This window comes from Ceratotherium simum, chromosome 34 (assembly GCF_057802395.1).
Source record: "Ceratotherium simum simum isolate JZ-2026a chromosome 34, ASM5780239v1, whole genome shotgun sequence".
Taxonomy (NCBI): Eukaryota; Metazoa; Chordata; class Mammalia; order Perissodactyla; family Rhinocerotidae; genus Ceratotherium; species Ceratotherium simum.
Window position 1 is genome coordinate 31,477,016 of NC_141933.1, and position 18,508 is coordinate 31,495,523.

At 51.6% G+C, this 18,508-nt stretch overlaps 1 protein-coding gene across 3 annotated transcripts in view; it reads left to right on the top strand.

Moving 5' to 3' along the window:
• The first annotated feature begins 1,169 nt into the window (after positions 1–1,169).
• Positions 1,170–18,508, top strand: part of ELF5 (E74 like ETS transcription factor 5) — a 29,021-nt gene continuing 11,682 nt past the window's right edge. The window contains exons 1-3 of one of the 3 annotated variants that reach the window (XM_004436849.3): positions 1,170–1,210; positions 5,610–5,734; positions 16,357–16,590. In XM_004436849.3, the coding sequence (XP_004436906.1) occupies positions 1,185–1,210; positions 5,610–5,734; positions 16,357–16,590 (385 nt within the window). In that variant the 5' untranslated portion in view covers positions 1,170–1,184. Of the gene's footprint in view, positions 1,211–5,609; positions 5,735–16,356; positions 16,591–18,508 lie in introns of those variants that run through there. The other 2 variants (XM_087423145.1, XM_087423146.1) reach the window with 2 other exon arrangements.

Consider the following 18,508-nt stretch of genomic DNA (forward strand, 5'->3'; position numbering starts at 1 on the left):
GAATGCTTTTTCTGATCAATGTGTTCTCGGGGTGAGTGGGCAGTCTGGTCGTCTTCTTTCAGATACATTGATGATGACGATGTTTTCCCACGGGGATGAACACATGTACTGTGCCCAGTCCTCTGCGTGTACTATCTAATCTCATTAAATCCTCAGGACATCGAAGGGTTGCGTGTTACAATCCCCATTTGAGAGATGAGCTCAGAGAGGGTCATGCGATTTCTATATACCACTCCTTGTATGAAACAAAAAGAAAGAGTGTCAGCAGGCTGACAGTAAGAAATGTGTCCCATGTCCCTTGACTTGTGGGTGGCAGAGGCAGGATTTAATCCCCAATGGATTTAATCCAAAACTGACGAGCTTTACAGTGGAGCCCACGGTAAACTATATGGCATATCTTCTACGGGTCTTTGCTGCACCTTCAGAAAAATAAGTAAAAATAAACGACTAGCAAACTCCCTGCGCAAGCTACAGAAAAACGCGGACTTCATTGGCAAGACCTCAGCAAGTCAGTTCTCACAGCTGCTCTCGTTTCTCCCAGAAGAACAAACACTCAAGGACCCAACCCACAATCCTTCAACAGCAAGTGTCGAAACAGTCCACTGGGTTTTCCTCCATGTCCCTCGGTAGGGAGGTCCACAGGGTAGGAAACGACCCCGCCTTGCCCGCAGGGCTCGGGACCCAGTGGACCTTTGGGTGTCGCTGAGGCTCCGGAGGAGGAAAACCATCTTCCTTCCCAACAACACTGCCCACTCGTGGAGTCAGGGAAGGCCTTTCTCGGCCTCCTTTTCTGAGGGTTACACCCTCACGGCTGTGTTCTGCCCTTGATGTTTTGGTGCATGAACAGCCAACGTGTAGATGCTTAATAGGGTGGATTTTTGGTCACATGCCCAGAGTGAGTTGATGATCTCCGAGAGGATCAGGAAGGAATTTTCCTCCTCTGGCAAACTGGCCCAGGCTGGGTGGTTGGCTCCTTCCCCTCTCTCTGGAAGGCTGAGCAGAGGTGCCTAGTTACTCAGGCCATGGGCACCACACCTGTGACTGCGGCCTCTGACTCAGGTCGGGGCGAGAAGCCCACGGGCCTGGCCCTCTGACTGTGTGGACCCTCCTGTGCACACTCGGTGAGTGAGCTGGCTCTCAGAAGGCTTAGGAAGCCACTGGAGGCGTCGGGGACCCCAGTTTCCATGCCATCGCTGACTCATTCTCAAAGGTACCTGTGGCCAGCCTTTCTGTGCATGGAAGGGAACCCACCTGATTCCTCCCCAAGAGTCAGTCATGCTTGATCCTTTCCTACTTACTGGGCAGCTACAGTTGTGACTGCATTTGGGGGAAACTGATTCCAGCAGCCACGGGTCTGCTGATGGGCAGTGAGTGAGGTCCACAGTGTATAAGGGGCCTGGCTAGCCCAGGCAAAGACTATCCAGAGCCTGCTGCCGGAAGTTGTGGGCAGAAGAGGGAAGGGAGAAGAGGAAATCGGCGGGCCTTTTCAGAGCTGAAGTTTAATCTGTTTGTCGTGTTGGATTTTACTCCAATTTGGTAGGCTTGCTTGACCACAATAGCCAAGTATAACCCACACATATGCATATGTGTGTGTGTGCATGTTTCCATGCGTCGGCCCAGTTGGGTGAGTGCCTACAGAAAATCGTGGGGCTGGGCACATCTGGAGGCCACCTCGTCAGTGCGTTCATTTAGTAGAGGAAGAATTGAGGCTCAGAGAGGTGCAAGAGGCCGAATCATGATTCTCAGCCCAGGGCTCTTTCCATGATGACAAACGGGTCAGCCCCTCAGAAGACGAAAATGTGTGGCTAGAGCAGCAGGCCTGGGACCCTTCCTAGATATCCCCTTCTTGTCCTGCTGCTGACTTTAGTCTGACCCAGTGCTTCTCAACCTTTTTTTCGTTATGACTGCCACTAAGGAGCCTTTGTTGATAATTTTTCTTAATCAACCTCCCCTTCTGTGAAATATTAATACCATAAATATACTGCATATCGTTTACGTATTGTGGCCCTTGGGAGGGTCATGAAACATAATATGTAAGATTTTTTTGACCCCCCAAGAACCAATTTTTTCCCTCTGGGGTCCCCCCCATTGGGAATGCATGGTCTAATTTCAGGCCTGGGCTGACATATGGCTGGGCCTCAATGTCCTCACGGAGAAATGTCGCCCCAAACAGCTGCTCTCTCCTACCCACCCTGCTCCACCCACGTGGATGAAATCTTGAGAGCTAGAGTGTTCAGTTATCGAATGGACCTTAGAGTGCCTAGGAAGCTGGGCTACTGAATACAAAGCAGCCATTATTCCGGAACTCTCACACCTAGAGCTTTTTGACTAAGTGGCTGAGGTCTTTTGTGGAGAGCCCAGAGTTAATAATAGCCCTTCCTACTGCAATAGCAAAAAAAATCAAAAAATTTATGTGGCTTTTATAAAAGAGATTTTTCTTAGAAGCAAGAAATAATTATAGAAGAAAAATAGCATATTGAATACCTGAGAGAGCCCTTTAAGAAAACTTAATGGCTACAATTTGCCATAGAAGGAATTACCAAAGGCAGTCAGCTGTGCACGAGCTGTGCCCAGCACCAGGCAGATTACAGAGCAAGCGAGTGCGCTGGTATGGAGAAAAAAATCCTTAAAGGTGGTAAAGACCCTATATGATCAAAAATAGTCCTAATGTTTATATGATCAAATTCAATTTACCAATAAAGAAACGCTCACTCCTGCTGTCACATTTTGAGTCTGGAGGATCTCTAATTGACATTGAAGACCTGAGACTGTTTTCTATTTCTTCCACGTGGAATCCACCTCTCCTTCCTCCAGATCCACCTGTGGCGGTCGTGTCAGAGCTCTGCCCTCCTCTTCCTCAGTTTTCTGAGCCTCTGGCGCAGACGGCAGGGGTCACTTTTACCTTTAGCTCTCACTTGGGGGAACTTTTCTGAGGTCAAGTCCAGAAAGCAGAAGGTGCCTTGGGTTTCAGGGGTCCGTCCCTCCTTCACAAGCTCCCACCCCCATCCCTCTTCCTCCCACCGCCCGCTCAGGATATAAAACCAGCCAATCTGTGGGAAAATCAGAGCCCCAACCCAGGCAACCTTGACCTCTGTTTGATATGGCTCCCAGGGGAGATGCATGCCCGTGATAATCTGCTGGGCTCATTAACCCTCTCTGGGCATCAGGAAGGAGGCCTCCTAGTGGGGTCTGGTGACTGCAGTGACGGCCCAGAAAGGGTGCCTCTGTGTAAGGGTTTGAACGCAGTCGTTTATCTACGTTGGGAGCGCCGTTCTCCCTCACGTACAACAGTGGTGATGGTGGTAGATTTGCAAACACCCCCAAAAATTGGTCTCTGGTTCTGGAACCACATAACCCCTCTCCCCTTCAGTATCGAGGTCCTGTTCGACACATGTGTCTGTGTCTGTGGCAGATGCCACTGTGAGTGCTTTCAGAAAGGGAAGCAGGCGGCTCCGGGTCGGAAAACAACTCTACGCCATAATGCTGCCCTCCATTGGCTGTGTGACCTCGAGAAGTTATACAAATTCCCTGGGCCTTAACTTTCTCAACTGTAAAATGACAGGGTGAGGGGAAAGACTGGACCAACTCAGTACTTTCCAACATGTGGTACTCACACCACTGGTGACACAGGAGGTAAATCTGGTCGGGGTGGGTGAACTTTTTCTTAAAGGGCCAGACGTTAACTATTTTAGGATTTGCCGGCCTAATGGCAAAATCAAAGATATTATGTAGGTACTTACACAGTAGTCCCCCCTTATCCACGGGGAACATGTTCCAAGACCCCCAGTGGATGCCTGAAACCACGGATAGTACCAAATCCTATATATACTGTGTTTTTTCTTATACAAACGTACAGGACAGCGTGGATGTGGATATGCTGGACAAAGGGATGATTCACATCCTGGGCGGGATGGAGTGGGACGACGTGAGATTTCATCACACTACTCAGAACAGCATGCCATTTAAAACTTATGAATTGTTAACTTCTGGAATTTTCCATTTAATATTTAAGGACTGCAGTTAACCGCAGGTGATTGAAACCGCGGAAAGTGAAACCACAGATAAGGGGGACTGCTGTAGTAGTCCATGTAACCATTTAAAAATGTAAAATCATTTTAGCTGCGGGCCATTCAGAAGTGGACGGTGGGCCTGCAGGTTGTAGTTTGCTAACCACCGATTCGGATGGTGCCTGGATGAGCAATTTTTATTTAAATGTTTATGTCTTCATTTTAATGTATATTAAAAGAACACTGTCCATTTATAGTGGTGATATAAAGTTTTCCTTTTAAATAAGTGTAGTTATGCTAAAACAAAAACAGAGTTGATTTTTTAAAACATATTAAGGAAACTATCATGGTGGGCAAAAGTTTGGGAAACACTGGACTGAAAGATTGATAAGCTCCGGACCGTCTTAACATTCCATGCACTAAATACCCCAGACCCAGCCTGGAGTCTCTGCTCAGACACTTACCAGCCGTGTGATCTGGAGCTGCTGTGTCCCCTTTGCACAATGGGGTGGAACCAACGTGTCTCATCAACATTATTGTGATAATTAGAAAAGAGAAGTTAGGTGAACAGATTTTTCTCATCAGCCCCACGTGGATGCTTTTTTCTGAATTTTGGCACTATGGGAAGCAGCAAGGAGAAACTTGCGAGATGAGACTGGCATGGGCAAGAATGCTTGCAGGCCGGGGCCCCAGACCCATCCTCTTCTGCCCCCACCAGCCTCGACCAGACACCCTCTCCCAAGCTTCCCACTCGCCAGTGTGCACAGGAGTGGAGCAGAGATTAGGATCGTGGGCTTTTTAAAGAGACAAACCTGAGTTGCCACTCAAACTTCAGCACCCGCCAGCTGGTGGCTTGGGGAATGTCACCTGAGTGTCCATCCCTCATCTATAAAACAGAGCCACTACCAGAACCTGTCTCAGAGTGGTTGTTCTAAGGAGACCTTGAACAACGAACAGAGAGGACTCGAGTGCTTAGCAGGGAGCCCAGAGTGAGGTAAACATTTGCCGGTTACCACAGGCACTGGCTCTCTTATCCAAACCCTGGGGCTAAATGTGCGGCAGAGTTCCAAAGTCTCCAGGGATGAGGAAGACAATACAGCGATACAGTTTGCAACGAACACGCACACACATACACATTCAGTTTCAGAGCTTTCAGATTTCAGAATTGTGGACAAGGCTTTGTGGGTATATTCATTTATAGCAATTCTTGCCCTGTTTTCAGAAGCATATTGTTAGACGTAAGCCGGAGTTCGGGGGTTCCGATGTGAGCGAATAGGAAAAGTACAGAGGCAGTATTGCATAATAAGAGCCTCCGTTCTCAAATCCCAGCTTGCCACTTACTGGCCATGTTACTTGGGCAATTGTCTCAAGCCCTATTCCTCAGTTTTCTCATCTATACAATGGGGATAGACATAGAAACCATGGATGTGGCAAGGATTAAATAACGTCATCGTGGGAAGCACTTGGAGGGCTGCCTGGCTCATAGGGAGTAAGTGTTTCCATCATTATTAAGAACCAAGTCTTGCCGTACTGGGGGCTCCTGCACAGTGGGGCTCCCGGGAGCCATTGCCCGCTTCCTCACAGCCTCTCCTACCGTTGCAGGATGATGTTGGACTCAGTGACACACAGCACCTTCCTGCCCAACGCATCCTTCTGCGACCCCTTGATGTCGTGGACTGATCTGTTCAGCAATGAAGAGTACTATCCTGCCTTTGAGCATCAGACAGGTGTGTACGTCCAGAGGAGCCCATCTGAGCTGGGACGGGCTGGGGCAGGAGATGGTGCTGGCCTCGGGCAGAAGACAAGGCCGTGCTGGGGGCCTGAAAATGCCAGCTGTCACCAGTGGTCAGGGCAGAGGACTGGGGGAGGCCCAGGCAGTAGGGAGAGCAGCTTCCGCAGAGAGGAAAGCACTGGAATCCTCGCCCCAACCTCTTCCGAGCTCTGTGGCCTTGGGGGACTCCACTAACCTCTCTAAGCCTCATTTTGCTAACAGCTAAAATGGAGATGCTAATACCAATCTCTTGGGAAAGAAATCCTTAGTTCAGAGCCTTGTAGCTGTGATGGCTTGATCATCATGGTTTTAGCTAACACTTGCTGAATACTAGCTATGAGCCGACCCCAAGGCGAGGATGCATCTCATCTTTATAGAAGCCCTATGAGAAATGGACAGTTATTATTCCCATTTTATAAATGAAGAAACTGAGGCACAGAGAGGTTAAGTGACTTGCCCAAGATCTCACTGTTAGTTAAGTTTCACGCAAGTTGACTTGAGCACCTGTACCCTTAACTATCCTACATGGTCATCTTATAAATGATGTAACGCTGTTATTGATATTAATATTATTGTTATTCTCTGAGATTCTCTCTCCTTATCCCTTAAGCAGGGATGATGAGAGTTACTGTAAGGGTTAAGGGACGCAAAATATGTGAAATATATAGCCTGGCACAGAGCAAGTGCTCAGTAAACATGAGTCCCCTCACTGTCCCCCAGGCCACCCTCCTCACCCTTCCTCCTTTCTCGGCCCAGTTTTCCCCACCTGAGAAGGAGGCATAGGGCCTGGTGCTAATCCCATGCCAAAGGGAGGCCAGCCGAGCTTTGCCCAGCAACCCTCTGAGGGCCTGTGTCCCCAACTGCTCAGCGACTGCCCATCATGCAAGCCTGGCGAGTGCTCTGCTCACAAGGCAGGCGTGCACCCCATGGGGATGATGCAAGCGCTAATCAAGCTGTCTGTCCTCACTGAGCCTTAACCCTGTGCACCCCAGCCTGGCAGGACACAGGATGCAGGCAGCGTCCAGGAGCCAAGCCTCCGAGGATGCTGCAAAATGCCCACCACCACAAGGACACCCCTGCCTCCAGGCCAGAGGCCAGGGCTGCACAGGCAGACTTGAGGACTTATGGACATCACTCAGTCCTGGACCCACCCGCCCCACTTCTCCGCACACACATGCGCACATGACATCCCTCACCCTCGTCTGCAGGGTTCAGAGAATTATGTCTGGACTTAAGTTATCCAGATGTGTCTCACAATTCTCCTTTAAGTCTAAGAAGCACCTCATTTTCCAGAAAGACAATGAGAAATGTACTCGATCTCCTCCCCCTTGAAGTTTGGTTAGCAAGCTCAATTTGAAGGAGGAAAATGAAGACTTTCACGCCCCATCCCCTCCCCATGTGTCCCACGATGCTGGGCTCAGCCCCTGGTCCTTCTCTCTACCCACGCCATCCTGGGAGCCCCTCTACCTGTCTATTCTGCCAGGGAGTGGTGGGTGGGGATGGCCCCTCGCCTGCCCCATGCCATGTCCCAGGCATTGGGGTAGCAGCTTCTGTAGCGGTCAGGAGCACGCACCCTGGAGCCAGGCGTCCTAAATGCAAAGTCTGGCTTTGACATTTAATAACTGTGCCACTTAAGCTCTCATGCCTCAGTTTTCTCATCTGTACAATGGAGACGATAATAATGCCTGACTCGTAGAGCTGTTGTGAGTGTGAAGTGAGCCAAGACGTGTGAAGTGTTTGGGACACGGTCAGACACATGCCAAGCACACGTATAAGTGTTTAACAAAGAAGGATGAGTTTCAGCTTAGGATGATGAAAAAGTTCTGGAGATGGATAGTGGTGATGGTTGCACAACAGTGTGAATGTACTTAATGCCACTGGACTGCACACTTAAAATGGTTAAAATGGTAAATTTTATGTTATGTATATTTTATCACAATAAAAAAAAATGGAGTTAACAGAAGTGATCACCAATAGGATTGCCAACACTGCTTAAATCCGACAGTCTTAGATATACAGACACAGCTTTCTCCTGCCTGAGGCCTCTGCATTTCCACCAATGTAATGAGGGGTTGACCCAGGTCATTGCTAGGATCCTTTCCAGAAGCTTCTCTGATTCCTGCATCAGGCAACATCCCAGATGTAGCCTTCTTCCCCCATCACTCACTGAAAGAATAGAAATTGCCACCAAGGCATGAGGCCAATGAAATAAACACCTCCAGGAGTGGTCCAGCTTCCTAACATTCCCTGAGGAGGGGCCAGCTTTTGACTTGCCATCAGGCCCCCTGGATTTCAGAAGAAGCTGAGTGGCTCTGACCTCCTAAAAGTCAAACTTAGGCGTGAAAGGTTAGTCTCAAGGGAGCGCCCAGGCACTGGGTGAGCCTCAGGCCCTGGCTGTCCTCAGAGCCCCACCTGAGGGAGGACTGCCCGTAGGGCTTTCTGTCTTTTTCTTTCCTGGCGAGGTGACACATGGTCTGTGTCTGCAGAGCCCTCTCTGAGAGGGATGCGTCAGGGGACAGCCAGGTTCACCTCTAGACGCTGCTCTGCAAACTGTCGGTGCTCGGGGTAGCAGGCTCTGAGACCCCTCTCGCGCCTCACGGGAAGCCCTTTTTGAACTCAGGGTTGACCTGATGGCAGCTTCCTGTTCCGGTCTGGGTTTAAGGGCTGGTGCTGCCACTTACCAGACCCGTGACCTTAGGCAGGTTTTTCTGGCTTCTCTGAGATTCAGCTTCTCTGCGATCTGGCTTCTCTGGCTTCAGCTTTCCTCAGCTGAAACAGTATCTGCCCCCAAAGGTGGAGGGTTGACGGAGCTTCTGCATGGAAGGTGTTTAGAGAACACCTGGCACGTGCTAGGTGCTCACTGTGGCCAGGAACACCCCGCGACTCCCATTTGTGGAAAACAGCTTTCTCCTCTCTTCATTTTTCATATTAAATGAAAGTAATGCAGGTGTTCCTCTCAACTTTCCAATTCAGAATATTTGACAACTTAGATACTTGGAGACCAAAGGGAGGGAAAGGGAGAAAGAAATGATGTGCCCACTAGACAAAAGATGTCTAGGAGGAATACCAACCTAATTAGGAAGACAGCTGTTCTCACAACCTTTTTACGTGGCTCTAGCAGAGGGCAGCTGGATCTGTGCCTCCACGCACTGCCCGCAAAGGATCAGCCTGCTCTTCGAAGCAGGACTTCTGCGTGGCCGCACTGCAGGCTGGGAAGTGGACAGTTACAGATTGCAAAATACTCTAGAATTTCATTAGCTCATCCTGGCCTTCCCTTTGGCTCTTTTAAAATGAAGAGTTACAAATACTGGAAAAATTTATCAAAGAGTGGAAGGGGGTGCTGCATATATTTCACAAGCATGATATTTTTAACAGATTATCTTTCCAATCAAGTGCCAGTAGCCCAGCATCCGACAAGTCAGGGAGTACCCTGGCTTTGTCCCTACGTTCTGGAGCTCCAGCCTGCACCTGCACACCCTCCCCTGCCTGCCCAGGCGGCCACGCCAGCACACAGGGCCTCTGTGCTTTGGACTCTTGTTTATGCTTTGTCTGCGGCAGAAGTTTCCAGGTTGGGGCAGCTCTAGGGGACCCAGGGACCTGGGGTGACAGTTGAGAAGGCCAGGCTCCAGCTCCCCTCGCCCCCCCACCCCCAAGTGAGGCCCCTGCTCTGTACTTCTGAAGACAGGACAGCGTGGTGGTTATTGCTGTGGGGCCACGGGAACAGTGCAGCCATATGGCCAACTCCCTGCCCTGCCACTTCCTTGCTATGTGGCCTCAGAAAGGGATTTCACCCTGTGCCTTGCTTTCTCTGTTTACTTTGCAAAATGGGCGACATGAGCTAGGACCTCATGGCATTTCCGTGTGGAGGACAACATGAGAAAACATGAAGGGTGTAGCATGGTAATATGTCAGCTGTTATTACACAACAGGAGATTTTATTTGAAGAAAGAGCTTATTTTTAAAAAAGGTGCAAAACCCCTGATCTTGGGTATTAACATCCAGAAGATCAGGGAGCGAGGAATTGGATCCCACATGGGCTTTTCTGAGCTAGATTCATGTGCTGGGTATAGAAGTTTGAGAGGAGATACAAAAGAGTCTAAGAATTTCTAAATCAAAACCAGGTAAATAAATACAAAATCATCAGAAAGTCTGAGGGGAGCACTGGAGCAGCAGTCACGTCCCAGGACGTGACTCACCTCCGGAGTCCTCACCATTAGCCACCTCCAGCCTGTCCTGCACACAACAGAGCCTTCTGGGCGGTGGCAGCCCCAGCACCACGCAGGGCCTGGTGCTCTCTGCCTTCCTCTCTGCACAGGCCCGGGGCCACGGCTCTGCCGATACCCAGCCAGCCTTCTCACCTTTTCTCCATCCAGTTTCTGACACTGCTCCAGGCTTCTTTTTTTCCATCTCGTGGTCTAAATCATTCCACAGGCTTGGAAGGAAAGCCATCAAGGGCTATTGGCTGCAGCTGGACCAGCACGGGGAGGAAACCTGGAAGCCATTTATCATTTCAGGTTTCTCCTCGTCAAGTCCTTCCTTTCAGTGACAAAGCCACAATTGATGGTGGCCGTGCTACCCAGTCCACTGGCCGGCTCTCTTCAGCACTGCCCAAAGCAAAAAATTTCCCAACTCCCTACGCTAATAAATCATGCTAACTGTGGTCTGGGCTGCCTGACGTGGGCCTCCTCTGACCCAGACTGTCTGCCTTCGCCTCAGCGAGTCCCGGGCTTGCTTTGTTCTGGTTGTCCCTCAGCGAGACTGAGGCCCTGGTGGGGAAGGCCTCATTTCCTTGAGAACAAATGCAATCCCAAAATAATAACCAATTTCAGGTGACATATCGAAAGCTTACTGTCGTCCAGATAACTGGGCTAAGTTCTTTACATGCATCCTGTCTTTCCCTTTTCACAGCAAACTTCCTAAGAGGTGGGCACTCTTACTATTCCCGTTTTAGAGATGAAGGAGGCTGAGGTCCAGAGAGGTTAGGAAACTTTGTTAGGATTGCACAGCTAATACATGGATGAGCCAGGACTGCAAATTGGGAAGGTCTGTCTCCACAGCCCAAGCTCAGCTACTCCACACACCCCGCAGCTCCCGGTGGAAGGCCCCTTCCACCCCCGCTCAGTTGACAGAACCCTAGAGCGGAGGACGGGAACAAGAGTCTGATGGGTCCCTGTAGCTGGCAGGTTCATCTAGCATCTCCTTCCCATCTGTGCTCCCCAAGCAGCAGAGGAGAAAGATCGAGTTCTTCCCCAGAGAGTCTAGGAAGAAAACTCACAGCTGGAAGCTCAAAGTACTTTTGCAGTCTGCAGATTTTGCGTTCTGCTGACTATCTTCTTGCTTCAACTGAGGCGCCAAGAAAATCAACAGTGTTGGCTCCAGAATTTCCATGTAGGAAGGACCTAGGGGCAGCAATCCAGTTGGAAGAGATGGCACAGGGACTTGCCTAGACTATTTTGTAAGAGCACTTTGCATAAGATTGAGAAGACATCAGGTGTCCACAACACAGAGCAAGGTGGGGAGTCACAGACCCACCCTCTGCATTTCTACTGAAGGTGCACAGGCACCATCAGTGGCTTCCGTCACCCTGGCCCCCTCTGTCCACCAGGGATTTCGCCCCCGCTCCTCCACCCCAGTGTCAGATGCCTGGGTCTGGTGTGTGTCCTGATCATCAAGCATTTTACAAAGTCACACAGACACACCTGTGTCCCCACATTTTGAATGGCATTGGCCACCTAACTCATGCTGGAAATTCAAGGACAAATTAGCTTGGTTTATAATATAATTTCTTTATTTTTCATTAAGAAAATAAACCCAAAGCTCTGGAAAGGCCAAAGCGGCTGACCCACACACACACACCAGAAACACATGAGAAGTATTTGAGGAAACGCGAATAAAGTAGTGGTGTGGGCAGCCCCAGGAGCAACCAGTACGCGAGGACGGTATTTCAGGAGCGCTAATGACATGCCTGCTCTAAGCGCGTCCGGGTGTCCACTGACTTCACCCTTGAACAGCACCAGGAGGCAGGTCCTCTTATACCCAGTTCGCAGATGAGTCCCAAGGAGGCATGACCACTAAGTGTGAGGCCACAGATCACAACTTTTAGGAGGAATCCTAATAACAGGAACCTGCTTTTAAGTTCTAGAACAGTGATTTTCAAGGAGCCTTCTGGAGCTAAGGAGGGCAGGCCATCTAGTACCTTCACCTCAACTCACAGCACAGCAGCACTGCTTTTTTTTGCCTCAAATTTTTTGTGTGTGTGAGGAAGTCTGGCCCTGGGCTAACATCCGTGCCCATCTTCCTCCACTTTATATGGGACACCACCACAGCATGGCTTGACAAGCAGTGCCTCGGTCTGCACTGGGATCCGAACCTGTGAACCTTGGGCCGCTGACGCGGAGCTCATGAACTTAATTACTATAGCACCAGGCCAGCCCCCAGCACCCCAGATAAGTTTTAAAGAAAATACTTTCCAACTAAAAAAATTAAAAGTCTCAGTATGCCCGCTCTAAAGGATAATCTCGAAGGAGACAACGTCCAAACGCACGTGAAATTCTCCATCACAAAGTGACTGCAGGACCCATCCAGCCTGTGGAAGAGTTTGGCCCTCAGTGGTTTTTAAAAGTTAAATAACTTGCCAGCACTTAAAAATCATGAGATTTCACATAGCAGTCTGGGCCCAGAAACACAGGTCCATCTTCCACATGGCAGTGGCCAGTTGGAGCCAGGCAGCTACTGCCCGCTTGGCATGAAGTTTCCAATTCCCACTGTCCCCACTGGGGCACTTCAGGCACGGACATCACCTGTGACCCTGTGGGCACCTAAGCGAGCCAGCCCGGCTCTGAGAGGCTAAGCGCTCCCTCTGAATGTAAGTGCATCCCAGGTTACGGCGTCTCCTGTGAGGATTCTCCCAGAAGTGCTGGCAACTCCCTCAGATCCTCAGTTTTTCTTCCCAGTGCAGATGGGAAGTGTCCTGACCTACTTCCGACGTTAAAGGTGCTGGCCAAGCCTGCTGCTCACTAGTGTCCTGTGGACGGTGGATCACGTCTCCCGGGCACAGGGTGCCATCCGCCCCCAAGTGGCAGACGAGGGCAGGGGCCTCATGGCTTAGCTTCTCCAAAACGTTTACATTAGTTTTCGAGTGGCAGATGCATTGAGGAAAACACTTTACATTTCCACACAATACAACCTACTACAGACAACATACTCTGCGGGTGTGTTACCCTTTCTTTTCTTTGCCCTGAGTTCATCTCTTCCAAGTAGCAAAGGGGTCTTCTTCATGTCATTCACCGACATCATCAGTCTCTCCATTCTTTTTCTGATTTTTCAAAACCAGATTGCATACATGCATATCTGTCTGCCTTCATTCAAATCTTCCTAGTCAGTCTTCAAGATGTGTGCCCAACTGGGTCCTCCTTAACCAAGAAGAGTCAGGCATGATATGATGCAAAATTCCCACATCCAAAGATGGCAGAGTTGGTGTGGGGCCTAACTCCTTACCGCCTAGCCGTGCCTTAGTGGAGTCACGCCACCTCCCAGAACCTCAGTCTCCCGACCCGTCGGGTGGAGATCTAACCCTCGGTCGTCGGCCAGTCACGTAGCTCACGAGCCCGCACGGTGGGCTAGGCCGGCTCCAGGCCCCCCTGACGCCGGGAGCAAGGCAGAGCGGCCGGCCTGGCGGAGCTCCAGGTCTGGGGAGGCTGGGAGCGCGAGTCCTTCTGAGAAGGACGCCCGCGGGGGCTGTGCCGCAGGGAAGACGCCCGAGGGGGAGCGGGAGCCAGTGAGGAGGAGGCGGATGGGGCCCTCGTCCCAGGCCAAGGCTGAGCCAGGAGGGATCCCGACGCCCACGCCGCGGGAGAGACGGGCCGGACGAAGCAGGCCCCGCGCCCTCGCCCCGGGGCCCGCCGCCGTGGGCCGTGCAAGCGCGGCACCGCTGGCCGGCGCCCCCGGCTCCGTGTCCCGACAGCGGCCATGGTCCTCCCAGCTCTGGGGCCGCGGGAGGGACTTCCCGCCGAGGGGAGGGGAGGGGAGCGGAGCGGAGCGGAGGCCGCCGCGGCCCCGGCTCTGCCCGCCAGGCCCGAGCCGCACACGAGGCCCGCCCTGCGGCTGGGGCGGGAGGAGGGGCCCGCGCCGGCGCCGCCCCGCCCGCGCTCCTCCGCAGCCTTGGGCCTCGGGCTCCCGGAAGCTGCGCGGCCCTCTTCAAGCGCCAGAGCAAATAAGGAGGGGTGGGGGTGGGGGATGGAGACTTGGCAAAACCTTTCCATGGAAAGAAAGCAACTGTCCTCCGACTGCCCCACACGGTAGCCATCTCCCTGGGGCTCAGCGCAGGACCGGGGTGGAAGAATTTCAAGGCTCATCGACATCTCTCATCAGAAGACCAGCAAAGCCGGAGGCCCCCAGGTTTCCTCAAGCCGGAAATCAGTGAGCGGATGCACACACCGGGCTGGGAACGGCCGCCCTGTTTCCCCAGGAGACCCTGCTGGCCGTGAGGGCCACCGCAGGCCAGTGCGCTGGCTTCATCCAGTGGCCAGAGAGCAAGAGGAGAGGCATTGGCCTCCCCCACCCCTTGCTCTCCTCATCCACCAGGCAGAGGGGATAGTAAGCCTCAGCTATCCTGGCAGAAGATCAACTCTTTGATCCACATGCATATAGAATTCTGATTAAAAATTTAAAACAAATTGAAACAAATCTGTTGTTTAAGTTTGGCCACCCCTCAACCCACTCCATGGTGGGAAAAGAGATTTCTGGAAGGGCTCCGAGTTTTAGGGGGAGCCTCAGCTTCCTCCTTCATGAAATAGCCCAGTCATACCTATTTGAGAGGATTCGAGAACTTGAGAAAGGGGGTGCTTAGGGGGCAGAAGAGGACCCACCTCCTGGCTGGGACTGGAGGCGCCACAGCTCCCCTGGGGACAGTAGCAGCAAGTGCAGCATTTAAAGGGGGCATCAGAAGAGCCTCATTGCCGTTTGCTGTGGCATCTAACTCGTGAGTGACCTTATCTGTCGTCCACACAGTCTGAGCCACTCAGCCACTATGCCGTACTCTGCTCTCTGCCAGGCCTGTCTCCCCAGGCCATCTGGTTCTGTCCAGCTCTCTGTCGGCCTCCGCCTCTCTCTCCCCGTGTCTCATCTCTTCTCCGTGCTGACCCTCCCGAGACCAGAGTGACGGTAGGCCAAGAGCAATGGCTCTCAGGTTCAGACTAGGCTTCCAGTCCCCGCTCTGCTGTACACCGGCTGTGGGACCGTGGGCAACTCTGCCCTGACCCTCAGCTTCCGCATCTGGGACCTCTTGGGGGACAAGGACCAAACTTTTCGCTCACCATGAATCCTTAGCATGCAATTTGTTGATTCACATATGGCAGGTGTTCAATGACAACCTTAATAATAGCATTAAAATCTTCCAGGTTCTGTTCTAAGTACTTCTACATATGGTAACTCACTGGATCCACAGAACTCTATGGTGTGGGTACTATCATCGTCCCCATCTTACCAGTGGGGAAACTGAAGCTCACTTATTGAATGAATGAATGAATGAATGAGTACCATGGCAGTTGCAAGAATTGTTTATGTCAAAGGGCCTGACCAAGTACCTCACCTCTTCCGTACCGTGTCTCCACCCTTTCGGTTTCTCCTGGCATTGGGACAGAGCCATTGAGCACCCAATCTCTGCCCCAGGCCAGGCATGGCCACTTCCAGCCTCCCAGACTGGATGGCGCCCACCTCTGTGTAGGTGTGTCCAGGGCTCCTCTGAAGGAGGGAAGGCACGCTGGTCTCAGGATAGACATTCTTCAAAACACCACCAAAACCACAAAAACAACAATACAACCAACCTCCCCTCTCCCCCATACCCCCCAGAGGAGCCTGCTATGGTGATCCAAGATCCGGGGGACTCTCAGCAATGTCTCCCAGCCCGAGGCCCTCGGCACAAGATGGCCAGAGGCAGCACACAGACCAATAGCTAGTGTCGGCAGCTGTGCATAGAGCAAAGGGAGTCAAATGGGTGTCATATGGTGCCTGGCACACAGTAGGTATTTAATAATGATTGAACTGACTGATAATTTTCTATGCACCACACAGCCTATAGACATTAACCCCAAATTGCATAACAGCCCTGTGAGTTGGGCATATTATACCCATTTTACAGATGAGGAAACCGAGGCTTAAATGTCTATGGACCTTGCACAAGTGGAAAGTGGCAGCACAAGGCTTGTCAGGCTCCAAAGCCTGTGCTCTTGATACCATATTGCCTGAAGCCAAATCACTGAAGGGCCTTGGGCTCTCCTTCTCCACCAGTTCCCCTCTTTCTAAGCATCAGAACTAGGCCTGGGCACTCCCGAGCCAGGACTGGCTTTCTCGCCCGTCATTCCCTCTCCTGCCCCAATGTACCCCCTAGGATCCAGTCCCCCTGCATTTTGCTGCAGAGTAGAAGGTGACCTGGGCCCCAGCAGAACTCCCCAGGGCTGGAGGGCCTTTCAGCTCAGTGGACAAGGGGTGAGGATGTTCACATAAGCGCAGCCTCCTTCAGGGGGCTGTCCAGGGCATTCCTGACGGCTGTCATCCTTCACTTCTCTCTCGTCTGTGCAGCCTGCGACTCCTACTGGACGTCGGTCCCCCCCGAGTACTGGACTAAGCGCCACGTCTGGGAATGGCTGCAGTTCTGCTGTGAGCAGTACAAGCTGGACACCAACTGCATCTCCTTCTGCCACTTCAACATCGGCGGCCTGCAGCTGTGCAGCATGACGCAGGAGGATTTCGTCGAGGCAGCCGGCCTCTGTGGGGAGTACCTGTACTTCATCCTCCAGAACATCCGCTCACAAGGTCAGTGTCCAGAGGCCGGCCCCAGGGCAGTGGCCCGGGACTAGGACCAAGCGACCTCAGGGGTCCTTCTCCGCCATGTGACCCACACAGCAACATTTCATCACCTGGAGGCCTCTGTTAACCAGAATCCTCTGTTAACCCAAACCTCGCAACACCTGGAAGCTCCAGTTTGCTAGAATTGGAGATTGTAGGTAAAAGGGAGCAAGTTGCAAGGAAGCAGGTTGAGTACATTTTTCAAAAGAAAAGAAAAACTCAAAACACATTCAGGGACAGCTCAGGAACCAGGCTGATACAACAGAATAACGTGTTATGTTCATAAAGATTTGCAACCATGAAGGGTGGACGAAAGAGGGGTCTGCTTGGCCTTTCATGAAGCAGAAGGAGAGGAAAATTAACTAGAGCCTCTCCCTGCCCGTTTCCAGAGGAATCCAAGGATGTGGCAGTTCGTTTCATCACGTTCTGGGTGGTCAAGGATCAGGCGGCCAGAAGGTGGCGCCAGCAGCATTAGTTAAGGCTCAGCATGCCCTGCGAGAGCAGAATGTTGATGGACAGGTTTTTTAAATCCAGAAAAGTTTTTTGAGAACATATAATTCTGTATCCCCGTGCCACAAATAAAGGAACTAACGTCCCGAGTGGTCAAGTGACTTCTCCGAGGTCCCACAGCACACGGTGTTGTTTCATGGAAAGGCAGTACAAAGCAGAGGCTTTGAGGTCAGAAATACCTGCGTTCCAACGTAGGCTCCAACTCTTCGGAGCCATAGGACTTCTGGCAATAGCTTAACCTATCTGAACCTCCATTGCCTCGTCTGTGCAATGGGATAATGATACACATTTCCACAGGCTTCTTGAAGGATCCAGTGAAATATTACCTGGCACAGCATATAAGGACACAAAAGCAGTTGGCAGCATTTTTGTCATCATGAATATAACCCAGAGGCAGAAATTTTAAAAATAAAGGAAACATAGCTCAATTTTAAGAAAGACCTTTGTAAAAGTTAGCACCTTCTTTTGGAAAGGCTGCTTCAGAAGATACCTAAGGTAGGAAGCTCCCTGTCACTGGAGGTAATCAAGCAGTGTAAGAGCCCCCTGATTGATGGGGATGCTGTGGCAGGCATTCCTATTTGGACATAAAACCACAGAGGGGCTTCCAGCTCTAGGATTCTTTGCCCTCCCCTTGCTCTCCCCCATCATGAGTGCCCAAGGGCAGGAAAGCTGAGGGTGGTGGCCCTGGGGCACTGCTTGGCTTCCGCCCTGGGAGCCACAGCCCACCAGGGCCAAGGAAGGGACAAACAGACCTGCTGTCCATTGTTGTCCAGTCTCTGCTTAATTATAGCCAGTGACAGTGGCCTGTGCTTAGAGTGGGCCCTCCCTGAAAGGGAGCAAGTCTGACAAATCACAGGGGCTTGGGGAGGAGCTCAGGGCTCCCTTCAGAACCTCCCAAGGGACCAGCCTTGCCCGAGCATCCCAGGGCCATGGGGAGGGCAGTGTTCTATCCTGGAAGAGGACTCAGCTTGGCATTCCCAGCCTTAGCCAAGCAACAAGTCAGTCAAGCTTGTCTCCAGGCCCAGCAGCCCCTGACAGGCACCTCCCTTCCCTGGCACTTGTTACATCAAAAGTCCCTGTCCCTCTCTCGTTACCTCAGGGTCTGGGCAGAACGAAGAAGCTAAAAGCCAGCTGTTTTCTAAACAGGCCATAAGCCACCTCTGCTTCTGCTAAGGAATCCCCAAAGCCACAAAGCCACCTGCAGGGGAGGAACTCGAGACGGTCTGCAGGCCAGGCAGCCACCATACGCGCGGTGAAGCCGTGTAGTCCTCCACCCTGCCCCGTCCTCAGGTTCCTCCTCCAGCGTTCCTCACGTGGGGACACGTATTGTGTGTTGAAATACGCGTGTTGTGACCCAAGTCTGCAGTGTCCCAGT